Source organism: Conger conger, chromosome 16 (assembly GCF_963514075.1).
Source record: "Conger conger chromosome 16, fConCon1.1, whole genome shotgun sequence".
Taxonomy (NCBI): domain Eukaryota; kingdom Metazoa; phylum Chordata; class Actinopteri; order Anguilliformes; family Congridae; genus Conger; species Conger conger.
The window spans coordinates 21,665,553-21,683,777 of record NC_083775.1 but is presented as its reverse complement, the minus strand read 5'-3'; the positions used below and the strand labels follow the sequence as shown (position 1 = coordinate 21,683,777).

General features: G+C 41.3%; 2 protein-coding genes across 3 annotated transcripts in view; one reads left to right on the top strand and one right to left on the bottom strand.

The window, feature by feature from the left end:
* LOC133114444 (microtubule-associated serine/threonine-protein kinase 1-like) overlaps positions 1 to 18,225 on the top strand; it is a 79,967-nt gene that overhangs the window by 27,419 nt on the left and 34,323 nt on the right. The window lies entirely within an intron of this gene.
* LOC133115168 (riboflavin-binding protein-like) lies at positions 1,939 to 10,943 on the bottom strand. 2 transcript variants are annotated; one of them, XM_061224929.1, is made up of 6 exons: positions 10,795 to 10,943; positions 8,066 to 8,237; positions 7,380 to 7,479; positions 6,706 to 6,834; positions 5,536 to 5,632; positions 1,939 to 4,110 (listed from the first exon to the last, which is right to left on the bottom strand). In XM_061224929.1, exons 2-6 carry the CDS (start codon positions 8,226 to 8,228, stop codon positions 3,817 to 3,819), a joined length of 783 nt encoding a protein of 260 aa, XP_061080913.1. In that variant the 5' UTR covers positions 8,229 to 8,237; positions 10,795 to 10,943; the 3' UTR covers positions 1,939 to 3,816. The 2 variants fall into 2 exon arrangements, with proteins under 2 accessions (XP_061080913.1, XP_061080912.1); XM_061224928.1 differs by lacking the exon at positions 10,795 to 10,943 and adding an exon at positions 8,655 to 8,686.

The window sequence follows — 18,225 nt, the reverse complement described above, 5'->3', positions numbered from 1 at the left end:
CTTTCTTCAGTATGGAACAATTGATGATGATGAATTCAATACTTTAGGAATAATTAGCAGTTTTTTAAATAGAAACATTAGCACAACTATCAGTGTGTTCTTGGATCATAGGCTACGCGCAAAGTGCGTTTCAGAGAGGCACTATTAATAATATGGATTTTCTGTTGCTTTAAACATATAAAGTAAACCAGTAAACCTGTGCATGCATTTTCTGGAGTGCAATGCAATAGTCAGGAGTAGCGGACAGTGTTGATATAGGCAGGAGAAGCGTACGGTATTAATTTAAGTGAATCAAAACCTCGTCCACTCTGTGGCAAGTGCCGGGTCATTTGTAATGGTGTTTGAATTGAAATATCTAAATATATTTAAATGAAATAAATGCCGATCAACCACCTATCCCCCCCCCCCCCCCCCATAATATGCACAGATATACACTCACCGTGCACTTTATTAGGTATTTATTAGACTTATTTTTTACACTTCTACTGCTGTAGCCTATCCACTTATAGTCATGATGCATTGTGAGTTCAGAGATGCTCTTCTGCATACCACCTTTGTAATGAGTGGTTATTTGCGTTACTGCCTTCCTGTCAGCTCTGACGTCTCACATTAACAAGGTGTTTCTGTCTGCAGAACTGCTGCTCACTGGATTTATTTTTGTTTTTTGCACCAGTCTGCGTGAAAATCCCAGGAGATCAGCAGTTTCTGAGATACTCAAACCATCCTGTCTGCCACCAACAATAATTCCACGGTCAAAGTCACTTGGATCACACGTTTTCCCTATTCTGATGGTTGATGTGAACATTAACTGTAGCTCCTGACCCGTATCTACATAATTGTATGCATTGAACTGCTGCCACACAATTGGCTGATTAGATAATCGCATGAATAAGTAGGTGTACTAAAGTGTAGTGTTCCGAATGAAGTGCTCGGTGAATGTATGTCTATTATTTGAAGTTTCGCTAGGTTACTCTAGGGCAGAATGCAAGGGGACCCACATAGCCCATGCACTATTGCAGCCTACATATTTCGCACGGAGTAAGATGACCGTTCAGTCCCAAGCTTTCAGTGATGTAGAATAGTTCCATCGCTGACTGTGTCCTTGATAATCGAAATAAGTGCCACCCTGCGGCAAAGTACGTGCATTACACGACGTTTTGTTCACGCTTCCCTCTTTATAATCGCAAAGAATAATAGCCTATGTACTGTATGCAGTATGTGCCACGTTGCGCATGTTGAATGGGTGCATTACTACACGTACACGCACAGTACAGCTTTAAGTCTCTCTCTCTCTCTCTCTCTCTCTCTCTCTCTCTCTCTCTCTCTCTCTCTCTCTCTCTCTCTCTCTCTCTCTCTCTCTCTCTCTCTCTCTCTCTCCAACATAATCTACACATGCGCAATGTCTGGCCTGGCGGGATGATATCGCTTGAAGTATGTTTTGTTACTACAAATCCACGACCATTGCAAAGTCAGCAGGTCGTGAGAAACCACCGAAAGTATCTCACACAAAACGCATCTCACGCATTTGTAACAAAAAGAATAAAAATGAAATAATATCTAAATAATAAAACTTCAATTCAGCGGTTTCCAAGCTTTCACCCAAGGCTCGCCTATACACTGATATTTTTATCAATTTAAAATGAAGTATTGTATTATAAAATGTTATGATACATTTTAAAATATGCATACATGATGATATGCATATTTGTAATATTGCATGTAATATAATAAAATTAAATATAATGTAATGTAAACTACTGCAACCAAACAATAACTGGAATCATTCATACCTTTGCCAATAACTAGCACATGTTGACATCAATAACAATCAAACCAATACCTTATATTTTTGGTTTTATGGTTTAAAAAAATATGTTTTGATCTCCAGGAAACAGACAAATGACATGCTGTTCATATACAAAAGGAAGCCAGGCATAATTTTGCATAAATCTATTCTTTATTGAGCACTTCAGCAAGACAAGAGAAATCATCTCCATACAAATTCTACACTGAGACAAAGAAGCATCAGCATGTCCATGCTTATTTTCCCTGTATTTTAACCAGCTGGGTTTGCTGGAGAGCAGCCTCACTCCGACTAATAAAGACCATGACACTATGCGTCTGACAAGGAACACACTGGTGTGAGTCAAAATAAGTCTAACCTCAATGGATGTGGTTTCCTAACGAGACCGAGTCAGTTATTTCATCTTTTGAATCACAATCCCTTGTAGGTGAGGTTTCAATTAGAGGTGGCAATCTCGGCCAACTCAATCACTGGCCTATGACATAATGCTGGCTAAAACCTGCCAGAACAAACCAGAATAAACTGGATTACAGGAAACCAATGTCACAAAACTCCTTTCCAGACAATCTAGAAATGCATGCATTTGGGGTTGAGGCTATGCAGGAGTATCTTTTGATTATTTCATCAGATTCAGGGGTGGCCAGTCCTGTCCAAAAAGGGCTGGTGTGGGTAAATGTTTTTCTTTTAGCCCAGCGCTATAAAACCTGATCCAAACCTGACCATAATAAGTAGAATCAGGAGTCCTAGCGCCAACTCTCCTTTTGGCTAAACCACAAGGTCCATATTTGTGTCCTGTCATTATTGTTTCGTAATTATTGTGTCATAATTAATATCAATATTCATAATCATGTGAAAGCCCATGGAGGCTTCCTTCCAGTCATGAAGGTAATTTTATTGATTCTTTGGAAGGGGTGTGTTGCTGTTGTTCTGTTACAGGTAGACTTTTGTTTCTAGGTTCTAAAAGACCTGCACTTGCAGTACAGAGGAACAGAAATGATCCGACAGGTTTTTACAGTGGAGTCCACTCACCCTTACATTTCACATGCTAAATACATAAAAAATCAGGGGTACACATAGGGAGTTAATCAATTGTAGGACTGAATGCCAAGTACTGTTCTTATTTTACTACTGCGTTATCTTAGTCTTTTCTTGATTTTTACATTTTTTAAATCATGAGCTACAGCTACAGAGTGCACATGTATCTATGATGACTGTGGTCTGATATGGGAATAGACCAGCAGTGGCGTGTACATCAGTTTAGAAACCTACACCCGAGTGCCTGGCTGGAAAAAGCAAGCATATCCAGCATGCCCAGGAGCAGTGCACGCTGGCACAAATCCTGCAACCCTGTTTTTGTTGGGGCTCAGAATGTGACTAAACACGCACTCTTTCGCTAACATCACCCCATCCTGTCACAAAACCATTACTTTTGAAAGGAAAAAAAACAATTTTAATGCAGATAGCAATATTCATACAATATGTTATGTGGCATTTGGGCTTGCAACAGATGGCATATAAGTTAAGAAGGGTATATGCAGTGTATATGCAGTGTACTGTGATATTTCTGGTTAATGTTCTATAGGCATTATTTATGGTATATATGGGGAGATGTTTTCATGGTATGTCATATTCATTCTAAGCATTGCAGCATGTGTAGTATTGTGTATATAAGTGTACGTGATGCAATTTAAATGGTATCTTTCCATGCTTGGTGTATGTGACGTGATGACCATCAGTTGTTGAATTTTCTGCATAGTTTAATTTTAAGAATAAAGTGCAAATCGGGGTTTCCAGACGCTGGTGGAATTAACATTCGGCTGTGTCTCCCCACCCAGCCATACCCAGGTGCTTTACACCTGAATAATCCAACCATCCTGCCGTAATTACACTGGGATACAGGGGAGGAGAAAATGATCACCGCTATAAATAATAGTCCCTGTGTTTTATCGTTGTTATTTGAAGAGGGGCGGGTTAAAAATGTGTGTGCTTTTCAAAGCCTATCCCTGGGGTTTCTAGAAGCCGCTGCCACTGCCTTCTGCGTCGTCCTTGGCGACCGAGCGCTTGCTAACCGCTCCCCTCCGGGCCTGCGGAGGCGCTGTGGGCTGCGGGCGGCGGTGGCAGGGCCTGCCGAGAGGGCGGCCTCTCTTGGTGGCCTGCTGGCCCTGGCGCACGGCGTGGATAACCTCCCTGTCAGAGAGGCTCAGCGTCAGGCAGCACGGACCTGCGTCGCCTCCGTCCTCCCCGTCCTCCGCCATGAACGCGTCGCCCCACAGGTGGTCACACAGCTCACGCTCGTCCTTGTACATCTACTCGAGCCGGGCGAACACGGAGAGACATGGAGGAACGATTCGCTGATTACACATCATTTCAGGTGATTTACACATGTGATTGCAGTTACACATCATTTTGGCTGATTTACAATCACTCAATTGATTTGTTCCTTTGCCTCACTTATTTCCACATGGGATTGTTAGGGGATGTTTTGGAATATTAACTTGTTGCTTATTCTACCGCTTTATCCATTTTTTCTGAACCAATCTTATCCTCTATTACTGCTTTTCTACACGTTTGGTCTGCCCAGATGTATTTATAGGCTCTTCCTACAGAGGGCACCACTGTACCAGGCATACCTGTCCAGGCATGCTTCTGTGTTGCACTCAGAACCACTCTGCAGCACTGTGATATTGGACATCATTTTAAGTTAATTTCATTAATTGGTTCAGAACTAAACTGACATTATAATGATCTCTATACGGGCCTCATTATCTAAGTTGTTGCCCATCTTCTTTGAGATACGCAATCTAATTTGAAGAAAGCCATCTGGCCAGGTAGCACAGCAGGAAAAGTGAGCAGTGCAGTTTTGCTAGTGGGAGACAATGAACACCTTGGTTTTCAAAATAAACCAATCATTGGCAAAATTCAAAGGTGCTCTTCAGGGTTGGGGGTGAACTATGTATAAAGGCTTCATTGTGCTGGCAGTATTCAAACCAAGATGAATCCTCATGGCATTGCCAAGTAGTGATTGGTAGTAGATTGGTTGATATTAGATATTGGTAGATATTGAAAGGTCAGTGTTGTTCTTCATTAAGTGGGTGATATGACACTGCTGAGCCACCAGGGGGCAGCATGGATACAGCTTGGAAAGGACAGAGTGTAGAGTGTTGCTATATATTGTGTGTGTGTGTGTGTGTGTGTGTGTGTGTGGCAGTGTGGGATGGAATTAGAGTCCTTCTTATTAATTGTTTTCCAATTCATTTTCTTCTAAGATTTGGTGTATCTCGTTATAAGACATGCAAGTTAATACTTATATCCCTGCTAAAGAGACAGATTAAACCTCTGCTATCAATTCAGCACAGCACAAGCAATCATCTGCTCTTTTCTCAAGCACACACTGTCAGCCACTGCTTCTGGTCACCATATATTTCACAAGTTGGGTTCGCACAGACACAAGCCAAGGAAAGACACTGCAGCCTTAGTGGTGGACGTGTGCTGTCCCTTTAGCCAATCAGACTCCAGCTGGCTCTGTCCTTTAATTGAACTCCAAATGGCTCTGATCCTTTAGCCAATCACACTCCAACTGGCTCTGTCCTTCAATCAGACTCCAACTGGCTCTGTCCTTCAATTAGACTCCAACTGGCTTTGTCCCTTTAGCCAGAATACTGTTCTCAAGGGGCTGATTGACATGCTCTTTTCTCATTAAAGCTGTGATCTCACCTCACAGTTATGCTTACCTGATGGAAAGGCACACAGGGCCCAGTACAGTTGACCCCTGCCCAGTCGGTTGTCCAGTTCCGTGCACAAGTCAGATCATTCTTGCAAGCTTCAAACCTGACAAGCGAAGGATTTTAAATCATGCCCATCACTAATATTATATTCATGAGCAATACTTTAGAATTTGTGCTCAGCATTTTTACATAAGAGTCCGATTTTACCATTTGTAACAGGATGACACCATACCTCTCAGATCCTATAATACAGGTAGGAATAGGTATAAACAGGCTAGATAAGCATCCCAGGAACTTTAGCTAGAATATATTCTGCAGTGTTGGCTTATTGGGACCATTACATATTTTACATTTTACATTTTAGTCATTTGGCAGACGCTTTTAATCCAAAGCGACTTACAAGTGCATAGGTTCTACCATAAGTCAAAGCATCACATCCAGAAACTAGCAAAATACACATGAAATGCTGTTCTAAACATAGTTGTCATGAGAAGTGCATTTTTTAAATTTATTTTTTTGGGAGGGGGTTAGACAAGGATAGGGATATCAGAAAGGAGGGGCAGGGGAAATCAGGAGGGAGGACTAAGGTAGAGTTTGAAAAGGTGGGTTTTGAGTCTGCGTCGAAATAGGGGGAGGGATTCTGCTGTTCTGACAGTGGTAGGCAAGTCATTCCACCACTGAGGAACCAGAACGGAAAACAGGCGTGAACGTGCAGCTCGACCGCCAGGTGCACGTAGAGAGGGAACCGTAAGGCGACCAGAGCTGGCAGACCGGAGTGGTCTAGCTGGGGAGTAGGGAGTGATCAGGGATTGTATGTAAGGTGGGGCAGTCCCCTTAGCAGCCTGAAATGCCAACACTAGGGCCTTGAAACGGATGCGTGCGGCAATAGGAAGCCAACATATTAAACCAAGGGGCTTTCTTTTCGATTTCCCTGCTTTTGGCTGGTTTTGGTAGCACATATTTGATAATCAGTCTTTGGACTGGCTTATTTTCTGTTCTTAAATTACAGAAGGATATTGGCCTGAATACAATACAATTTGTCTTTATCTTTGACTTGCTGAAAAATATGTGTGTTCATTTTTTCCAGAGGTATTTGTAAAAATTGGCCTGCCTAGCAGTAGCCTGGTCCTGGGACGAGGTGAGTGCGGTTTTTGTTGCCCTGGTTGGTGAACTCACCAGTCTGTACAGAAGCTGTGGCAGAGGGGTGTGGCCTGAATGTCACCTGGGTGATCGGCGTGGGCCCAGAGCATGCGATCTGGAGAGCAGCGCTGAAAACAGGCCACCCGCTTCAGGAAGTCCTGACAGCTGGAGGGAGAGAGGGAGGGAGCAGGGTGGTCGATAAAGAGGAAGAAAGAGATATAGAAGAAGAAGGGATGGTTAGGTAATTTCATCTCTCCTGACTTGATAGACAATAAAGCTTATTCATTGATTGATTGAAGTTGAAGACATGGATAGAAAGGGGGAAAGAGACAGAGAGGGGGGGAGCAATATTTTTTGAGAAATTTAAACTCAAACGCTACAAGGACTCGATTATGTGAAGTGTGGGGCATGATGATTAATTGACAAGTCAAGCGTATGGGATAAAGGGCATGGGGTTAAGTGTGCAGTGTTGAGTCAGGGGTGTGGGGTTAATTAAGTAGTGTGGGATTATTAAGTGTGTAGTATGGGATAAAGGGCATGGGGTTAAGTGTGCAGTGTTGAGTCAGGGGTGTGGGGTTAATTGTGTAGTGTGGGATTATTAAGTGTGTAGTATGGGATAATGGGTGTGGGGTTCCTAAGTGTCTTGTGTGGGCTAAGAGGCCTGGTGAGTAGTGTGTAAGAGTTGTGAAAGGGGTGCAAGGAGATCTTACCTTAGGCTAAGAGAGCCACACGCATCCCAAGACTCATTGGCCATTACAGTGGTTGGGGAGTTTAAAATGTCTTCAATGTGCTCTTGAGAACAGCAGGAATCTGGGGGGGGGGGGGGGGGTTACAGAGGCAGAAGAGAGGGAGAGGTGGATAGATGGATGGAGGTAAGATAAGGGTATATTTTACCCTCAAATCACGGTCTTTTAGGGCCAAGGACTGCTGGTTTTCCACCCACCCTTTACCTGGAAGTTGGGTGTGAAGACCAATCTATGGCACTAATTGTATAGCTATAGCACTAAAAGAAAACCAGGGCTGGATTTTGATTTGAGGGCCAGATTTGATGGTCCTTGCGATGGATAACATCTATTGCATGTGACTACAAACAGTGAGTACAAAATAAGGCCTGAATCAATTACTGGGCAGAACAATAACAGGGCTTTACTGTATTATAAAGACAACAGTTTTTGTTCATGCCCCTCAACACAACTGTGAAATGTTTGCATTTGCTGAAAGCCTCAAAAGACAGGGAATTAAATTGATCAGCCCTAATGCTAACATCAACCTGCTCTTCATCAAGGTATCAGCCCAGATCTTTGACAACATGCTACAACCCTGTAGTTTTTGCAGAACAAGACTCAGAACAAGAACAAGGTATGCACACACACTGTACGTGCTGTAATGAACTCACTCTGTTCGTACAGCATGCAGTCTTTCAGGTCTGGCTGCGGACCAGGCTCAGGTTTGTGCCAACCATCTTGCGGGCACGCCCCTTCCCAGCACCATGCGCAACCAACCAGCACAGCCGACACGTATGCAACCACCAATGGCATCGAGTCCTTGGTGCCAGCCATATCTTCACCCTGCCAGATGCCAAAATACAAGAAACATTTGATATCAGTGTCTTGGACAGTTGAGAGTGAAGTGTTCATCGTTATTCAATGCGATATGATTGTGATAGGCTAAACAGCAGACAAATTCAAATTCATAAATCAAATTTTTACATTTGTATTAATTACACGCATTATCATACTTAAAATAGTACAGGATGGTAAAGACATATATTCATGATCTTTCAAAATATTCTTTGCTGAAGAATTGGATCACAGAGAAGTAAAAAGAATACGACTTGAATACGACAGAAACCCCCGTCTCTGCAGCTGGTAATGAGGCTTGAGCTGCAGTGGGCTCCAGACGTGAGCAGCGTTCGTGTAATGCACAGAGCACTTGGTCAGGGATTCCACAGCCGGTTACTAGTCCACTCATTCTCTCATACTCACCCAATCACACGGACGCATAATGTCAGAGTGCCTTCCTTAACCCGACAGTCAGCCCTTCCCTGTGCTGCTCATTGCCTGCGCTGCCTCTGTGTGCTCGCTTGCTTTGCATAACTGCGCTCGTCCTCCACCACCCCAGCTACCACCTGCTGTTTGGATCTGCTTCTAGGTACTGGGGGGTTTCTGGTACTTCTCCAGTTTAGCAGGGGAGATGTATCATGCTCCCTGTTAGTTAGGGTAGTGCATTCAGTACCTGAAGCAGATCCATTCAGCGCCATACTTAAAAAAATCATTTACTTACATATTCATAAAATGCTTATCTAAATGTGAGTTGTCCTGACTGAATTATTGGCCTTAATAAAAAGGAAGAAAAAAGGCTACATATAATGAACAACAAAGATAATAATCTATGTTATGTAAAAATATATGGAAAATACTTGTATATGTAAATTTACACTCATTTTCCACCTAACAATTATAGAAAATTTAAGTTAAATTGGCAATAAAAGTTTACTTAATTTAGCTAATCTTGGTCTAAAGGAACTATATTGTGTCATGGCATCACTTCCTGTTTCAGTAGAGTATAAAAATGATGTAACAATCCCTTTGTTACCCATCAGCATGGGAAATAACTCAATTCAGAAGAGACTGATGCTAAGTGACTGTCACTGGGTAATGGGTCGAGAGAGAGAGAGAGGGAGAGAGGAGAGAAGAGAGAGAGAGAGAGCACCTGGGCTAATTAGTTCACACAACCCAGCTGCCACCAGTAGGCGTGGCCGAGGCAATCTGGATCTCCCTTGGACTGAACGTCACCGTGTCAGGTAAAGGGCTCAAGTGCACATTGTCCCCATGGCCAGTGAGGAAGGTGGAGAGGGAGGCCATATTAACCCAGGGATCAACGGTTTAAGAAATGCAAAGATTGGTTGCATCTTGGGCTCACCAATTCTCAAAATAGAACCATAAAATGGCACTGTTTGGAAAGGTGGCACAAGGATAGCCCTTACTGAGTGCAATAAACACAACCAAACATCTGGAGTTTGCCAAACATCAATGAATTCAAGCATTTCTGGGTTGCTCTGCTAGGATTCTGATACTTGGTCATATGTAGATTGTCCAGCAGGATAATGACTCCAAACACATCAAATTCCACATAAAAATGGTGAAGTGAAAACAACATCCATGTTCTGCAATGACCGTCTCTGTCTCCAGCCCATAACCTGTCAGAATACCCTCCAAATATGTCCTCCTAACTTGTCACAAATTATAGGAAAAGACTCATGGCTGTCATCTTTGCCGGGGGTGCCAATAATTGTGAAACCTGTTTTTTGTCATGTAAGACTTTGGGTGTCTAAAAATAAAGCACACTACACATGTCAGAAAATAAATCTTGTGTCAATAACTTTGTTTTTTTGTTTTTAACAGTTGGCCTATTTCTGACGCAAATTTATGAAGGGTGGCGATAATTCTGGAGCCCACTGTATATTTCTTTAGAATCGTACCTTACTCTATATGTACTACAAATATCTTAAGACCTACGCATTTTTACAATATTATAACATTTTTGCATTCTTAGTTTACATATTTCTAGAAGCTTTTTCTTCAGTATGCTAAAACATTGTTGCGCGAGAGAATTTCAACCTTTCTGAAGATGTAACAATATTTGTTCATCTTCGTGCTACCTATAATTATGTCCACAGCCGATGAAGGTTTCGCGGCTACAAGCACTATGGAGCTTGTATCATGACATTTAAAAGGATACACTGCGTTTTGTATATGGTCGATTGGCTATGCAGACATCGAGGGATTTTTAAAAACATGTTTGCGAAAGCATTGCATGCTTGATGAGGAATTGTTTACTTGTTCAAATGAGCCACCCGTTCTTTTCGACCGTGGGTATATGAATAGATAATGTTTTCGTTGTTCTCACATTGGCTGATGATATTAAGAAAATAACAAGAAATACAAATTACCTACTACTTATGAAGAGGTGTATATTCGCGTGCACACTTTTGATCCATTCGGCCCCGGAGCCATAGGCATACTAACCTTTTATTCTTAGCGCAAAATATCAACTATATGACCACATGAAACAAGCGGCAACAAGAAGAGGTGGGCTGCATTGGGCGGTAGTATGGTCTCTTACCTACTCAGATGGTGCTTAATATCTGCGAAGATATCGTTGCGGAATGTATTTGAAATTCAAAAGGAGAGACGTGTTCTCTTGTCAAGTGCAGGTTTAGTTCTATAACGTTCAAGCTTTCCTGTTCTATTCCCGTGCTCCGAGCTCCTCCCTTAACACCTTTCACTGTTTGTGGTGGAGGTTCTTCAAGGGCATCTGCTGGACAAGCAAATCACCCCCCCCCCCCCCTCTTTGCCACAGTGCCACAGCATTATTGGTCATGGACCGGTCAGTGTTATTTTTAAGTTTGGCAGGCTTACCGAAGTGTCATCTTGGTTACTTTTGGTGTGAATTACGAGGGTGATATCACTTGATGGATTAACATCATGAAAAATATAGCCTACATAAAAAATCCCGTTGACCAGAATAAATATTACATAATATTTTAATGGCTTAATCTATAAGAGTGCTGTTTTATCTTGATTTGTTTTTATCTCAACTTATTTTATATTTCCTTGAAGAAATATTTATAATTTTTATGTTTGATACAATGTAGATGTTGCAGTATGGATTGAATGACAGCCCATGTTCTTTATATTCGCCTGCAACATAGTTCCAAATTCGCTATTCAGACGGATCTGGCCTATTCCAGGTTTCCGGTGACTAGTTGCATTGCCCGCAAAACCGTAGAACTAACCTTCCAGGGGGTAATAATGGATTTTTCCGGAGAAAGGTTGTCAATACCTCTACAGAGGAGTCAAGATGTACGTGGACAGCTGCTTTTCACGATTTTGTAGGGCCATGGCATTTTGAAGACGGAAGATTAATTTCCCCTCAACCTGGTAAACCGCATTATCCCTGCCTTCACATAATTACCGATCTGTGTGTCTGACTGCGAACGTTGAGTCAGCAGAGCGCCAGACACTTCTTAATACACCCTGAGCCCATCAAGCATGGAAGCGGCGTGCCAATCCCCGGTGACACAGCATTAGCTATATCTTTGGAACAACCGGAACAGATGGTAGATCTTAATGCCCTAGATAGGCTGCTTTAGGGGAAGTTTCCCCACCTCACTGTCATAAATGTGTTAACCTAAAATTAATTTAATACCCTAAGTTAATGAAACTAGCAGTCAATGTCCAAGTGCTTTATTTAACATTCTATTTGTTAATAGGTGAGATATAGGGATAGTTTCTATACAATTACTCATGCCCACTTTATTTGTGACGACATTTGTGCTATTACATTTGTGCCATTGCCACAATTTGGATAGTTATTCCCTCACCGATGATGATACGACATAACTATAGACAGAACCACAAAATACTATTAACACAGACATTTATAACACTGGCACCAATCTGACTCAGTAGCCTTTGCTTACATGTTCATCCTGGAAGTAATTTTCTCATGCATTTGCACTGTGCAGACTCATGTAAACAACAGGCAGGCTATTTTGCATGATGCAAATACTACTGTGGACTGAAGGAAATGTAAAGCTGGTCAGGTTGTTTATCTTTTATCATGTCCGGCTTTTGACAAACTGTAGGCTGTCCTGCATTGATATTTGTTTTTGTTCAGAATGATGAGCTTTGGTGCACTCAAGATGTTTTGTTCAGGAGGGCTTTTTATTTCCTGATTCCTAACTTGAGGGAGAAAAAACACATAGCAGGAAAATACTAAACTATACTATACAGGAACATTCATCGTAAGTGTGGATTAAACTTTCGTGACAGACATTAGGCCTAGTTTGATATTAAATGGGGGAAATCAGGCCCTCTATCGTGGAATGTGAGCAGGAGCAGCAGAAAGGTTGGGTTTTGAAGAACAAGCATTGAAGCAGTGAATCCGATTGTACTCCTACTTACAGTTGTGTTCAAAATAATAGCAATGTGTTTAAAAACGTGAGTAAAGCTCAAAATCCTTATATAGTTTTTATTTCAATGCATTGGGATCACTGCACATTATATCCTAAATCAAAACATGAAGAAAAATGTCAATTTTTGAATTACTTTACAGAAAATGAAGAAAAATGAATATTGGGCTGTTCAAAAATAGCTGCATTTCTTTACAAACTCAAATATTTACTGTATAAACTGAAAAATCTTCAGGTTTTAGCATTCCTGTGAATCACTAAACTAATATTTAGTTGTATAACCACGGTTTCTGAGAACTGCTTCACATCTGATCCATTGCATGGAATCAACCAACTTCTGGCACCTATGAACAGGTATTTCAGCCCAGGATGATTTGACAACATTCCACAATTCCTCTTCATTTCTTGGTTTTGCCTCAGAAACAGGATTTTTGATGTCACCCCAGTTTTCAATCGGAAAGTTTTCAATCGGATTAAGGTCCGGGGATTGGGCTGGAACCAAGATGCTGCTCACTTACTGGTGTGTTTGGGGTCGTTGTCTTGTTGAAACACCCATTTCAAGGGCATTTCCTCTTCGGCATAAGGCAACATGACCTCTTCAAGTATTTTGATATAGGCAAATATATATGATATATGATCCCTTGTATGCGATAAATAGGCCCGACACCATAGTAAGAGAAACATCCCCATATCATGATGCTTGCACCACCATGCTTCACTGTCTTCAGAGTGTACTGTGGCTTGAATTCAGTGTTTGGTGGTCGTCTGACAAACTGCCTGCGTCCCTTGGACCCAAAAAGAACAATCTTACTTTCATCAGTCCACAAAATGTTTCTCTATTTCTCTTTAGGCCAGTTGATGTGTTCTTTGGCAAATTGTATCCTCTTCAGCACGTGTCTTTTTTTTAACAGTGGGACTTTGCGGGGGCTTCTTGCCAATAGATTAGCTTCACACAGGTGTCTTCTAATTGTCACAGTACTCACCGGTAACTTCAGACTGTCTTTAATCACCCTGGAGCTGATCATTGGCTGAGCCTTTGCCATTCTGGCTATTCTTCGATCCATTCGAATGGTAGTCTTTTGTTTTCTTCCACGTCTCTCTGGTTTTGCTTTCCATTTTAAAGCATTGGAGATCATTTTAGCCGAGCAGCCTATTATTTTCTGCACTTCTTTATACGTTTTTCCCTCTCCAATCAACGTTTTAATCAAAGTATGCTGTTCTTTTGAACAATGTCTGGGACGACCCATTTTTCCTCAGGTTTTCAGAGAGAAATGCATGCAAACATGTGCTGGCTTCATCCTTAAATAAGGGCCACCTGATTCACACCTGTTTTTTCACAGAATGAATGACCTCACTAATTGAACTCCACACTGCTATTATTTTGAACACGCCTCTTTCAATTAATTATTCAATTACACAGACTCAGGAGCATGTATATCATGAATGTTGGGTCTGTTGGTTTTCTATGACTCTACTACACCTACTGGTAAATTGTTTGCCATGTAGTAATATATTTTCTACCAAAAACAGTGATTGATCTGAGTCATGTTGGACTGCTATTATTTTGAGCACAACTGTATGTACCCTAGATTATACCCTCGCCCACACTATGGTCCATAGCAGCCACCTTTACGATGTGCTTATGCAAACCGCTCGGTCGTCGTGAAAAGCGCGAGCCCAGCCGACCCTGTTTGCTCTCGCGGATGAGATGCGGGCAGACAACCGATTTGTCTGATTGTTTTGAACGGACTAATGACATTCTTTGTGCTAGAGCTATTCGTGGACTGATGAAATAAAAAACAGAGAGGGGAAACAAGCCACAATTGAAATAATTGAGTCGAGCATGAGTATTTCAATATGCTGCCATTTGCCGCGAGGTCGCCGCTATTGTCTTGGGCTTGGCAAGCAAAACTAGATCTTCCCCGCCGCTAATTGCATGACATTCATTTCCACTATTTAGAGATGTTTTCTCTGATATACTAAGCTCTTTGTCATCTTGAAAGTATTATGCATAAGAGAGATACCAAAACATTCCAAAGACACCTTTGTTTTTCAAGGCGGTGTTGGAAACGATGGAGCAGCTATGCAGCCTAACCTATATGTGGCGTATTCAGCAGGGACAGTTTAAATGCATGCGATCTGTAACCCTTATTCAGCGAATGGATCTGGTAGGCAGAAGCCAGAAGGACAGAAATTATGTTATAATGAATGCACATAAACATAAAATACAGCATGTTGTATTTCATATATAGTGCCATGAAAATGTATTTGCCCCCTTCCTGATTTTCTCTATTACATATTTGCCACACTGAGTGGTTTCATATTTGTAGGCAAAATGTAATATTATAAAAAGAGAACCTGGGTAAAAGTATTTTTATTTATTTATTTTATTTTTTTTATTTAATGAAAAATGTATCAAGCACACATGTCACCCCTGTGAAGTAATAGCCCCCTTAAACTTAATAACTGGTTTCACCACCAGCAATAACTGCAACCAAACACTTCCTGTAATGTGATATCAGTCTTTCACATTGCTGTTGAAGAATTTTAACTCACGCTTCTGCTTTAATAATGACAAGCTGGCAGGTTGTCAAGCACAAACTGCTCTTTTAAGGTCCTGCCACAGCATCTCTATTGGATTCAAGTCAGGACTTCAATTACACCACTCCAAAACTTAAATTTTGTTGTGGAAATTAGTTGTGGAATTTTGTTTTGGATCATTGTCTTGCTGCATAACTCAATTACACTTCAGCTTCAGCACATGGGCAGATGACCAGACATTCTCCTTAAGAATTTGGTACATAGCAGAATTCCTGGCTCCTTCAATAATGGCAAATTTACCAGGTCTGAGGCATCAATGCATCCCCACAACATCACACTAACATCATCATGTTTGACTTTTGGAATGGTGTTCTAACTGTGAAATGCTGCATTTGCTTTACAACAGTCCTAATGGGACATGTATCCTTCAAAAGGTTCCACTTTTGACTCTCCTGTCCATAGAACATTATCCTAAGAGGCCTGGGGATCGCCCTGGTGCTTTTTTCCCCATTGTGAGACAAGTATTGATGATTCCACCTGGCTACTCTCATGAATCTCATCTTTGCCCAAATTAGGCCTAACTAGTACAGTCATTAACACTCACATCAGGTGAAGCTAGCGAGGCCTGGTGGCCTTTGGATGAGATGTCACATTTGAGGGAATTTTAGCAGGCCAAGATCCACTGCTGTTCCAAGTATTCTCCATTTGGGGATAATGGCTCTGACTGTGGATTGGTGGAATCCCAGAGCCTTAGAAATGGCTTTGTGACCCTTTCCAGGCTGATACGTTTCAACAATTTTCATGTAAAAAAAGTTTCTCATCTCTTCTGGAATTCCCTTTGATCATGGCATACCAAACCTATGAATTTGTCTGAATTAATGTAGTTCTGCAAAGAAAAATGGGAAAAAACCCTCCACAGCTATACGAAAGATTGATATCAAATTATAGGAAGTGTTCGCTTGCAGTTACTGCTGCAAAAGGTGGTGCAACCAATTATTAAGATTAAGGGGGCAATTATTTTTTTACAGGGATGTTTGAAAACATTTCAATTTTAATTTTAATTAACATCTAACAATCTATAACCATTCAGTGTGACAAATAGAGGAAATGAGGAAGGGGGCAAATACTTTTTCATAGCACTGTATACATAATGTGAGACATACTTTTTTACCTAGAATATAGGAATAATACAAACTCTCACAGCTCAGAGAGAGACAGGCTTAGAGACTAATGACACTGGTACTGAGTTCAGGTATTGTGTACTGTAGTCGGAAAAAAAACAAATACAAGACAGAATTTGACTTTTAAATGAACTTTATGCAAAAAACCTTTACTGCCACAAACAAATACCAAACCAATGAAGCGATGTGTGACCTCTGCCAAGAAACAGCACACCACAAAATATTACAAGAGAGGAAATTAAAGGGATGAAGAGACAGAAAATGAGAGGGAGGACAGAGAGTAACTCTGTCTTCTCAGGATCTCATCTATATATTAGTTTGGACGCATTTCTCCGTAAGTTGGCAGACGCAATGTTTTTGTAGACTTATGAATTCATCCTGCTGCTACCATGATGAGTTACATCTTCAGTAAAGATTAGTGAGCCCACTCCAGAAGCAGCCATGCAAGCCCAAGCCATGACACTTCCTCCACCGTGCTCACAGATGAGCTTTTATGTTTTGGATCATGAGTAGATTGATTTTGTCACCACACTTTGGCCTTTCCATCACCTTGGTAGAGGTTGATCGACCTGTTTGTTGTCTGTTGCTCAGTATGCCAGCAGATTCTTTCTTTTTCAGGACATTCCAAGTTGTTGTACAAGCTATCCCCAATGATTTCCCCTCTTTTCGAAGCTTCAACATGGCTTGCTTTTCTCCCAAAACAGCTCACTGGTCTTCATGTTGGTTTATCTAAATACAGTCTTCACAGGCAAAAACCAAGGCTAAAATCAAGAGTAGACATTCATAACTATTTATTGTTTAACCAATCTATCTAACATGACACATCTGGGCAACAAGAAACAGTCAATTTGCTCACCTAAAAATTGGGTGGTCTGATACAAAAGCTGGGTTCTAAGTTGTTCTAAGTTCCAAGTTGTTTAACAAATTTAGATAAAATACCAGGACATAAAATTCAGATTTGTCATCCCATGTACATCTTCTGACCTCAATTGTCTTCAGTGTATAGCAAAAACAAAGGAATGACCTTGCTGTTCCAATACTGGCTGCACGGATGGTGCAGTGGGTAGCACTGCCACCTGAGTTCGAATCCCGGTCGGCCGGGGCCTCTCTGTGTGGAGTTTGCATGTTCTCCCCATGTTCGAGTGGGTTTCCTCCAGGACTCCGGTTTCCTCCCACAGTCCAAAGAAATTGCCCGTGGGTATGAGTATGTGAGTGAATTGTGTGTGCCCTGCGATGGACTAGCCACCTGTCCAGGGTGTATTCTTGCCTTTTGCCCAATGTATGCTGGGATAGGCTCCAGCCCCCCTGCAACCCTGTTCACAATAAGCAGGTTAAGATAATGGATGGATGGATGTTCCAATACTTTTGGAGGGGACTGTATACTCGGGTGTAAACCATGCACTGTAGTGAACAACCCTGAAAGCAACCCTGATGTGTTTATAAATGGTGTTTTAGAGCAGCTTGTGTCTGGTGGGTTAATTACATTACACAGGAGGTCAATGCTCGACATAGTGGTAGACATATTATCATGGATACTTGCACTTTGAGAAAGATATAATATAATATATCCACAACAACAAAGTAGTATCTCCGTTAAAAAAAAAAAAATCATCAAAGGAAAAAAACCTGCAATATTTTTTCATGTTTTTTTTATTTTTCGGCCTCGTTTTATGAAGATATGTTATTCATCCATATAACTGCACATATCATTAAAGGTCGTTTCATTTAATTGGCCTGATTTGCTTCCGGGGATGAAGTATGAAGCAGATACTGAACTCTGACAGGTCATTTATTTTGCTCGATTGGAATGGTGATTTAATCATGTTAACGGTCCACCATTTCCTGCATAGCAATTGC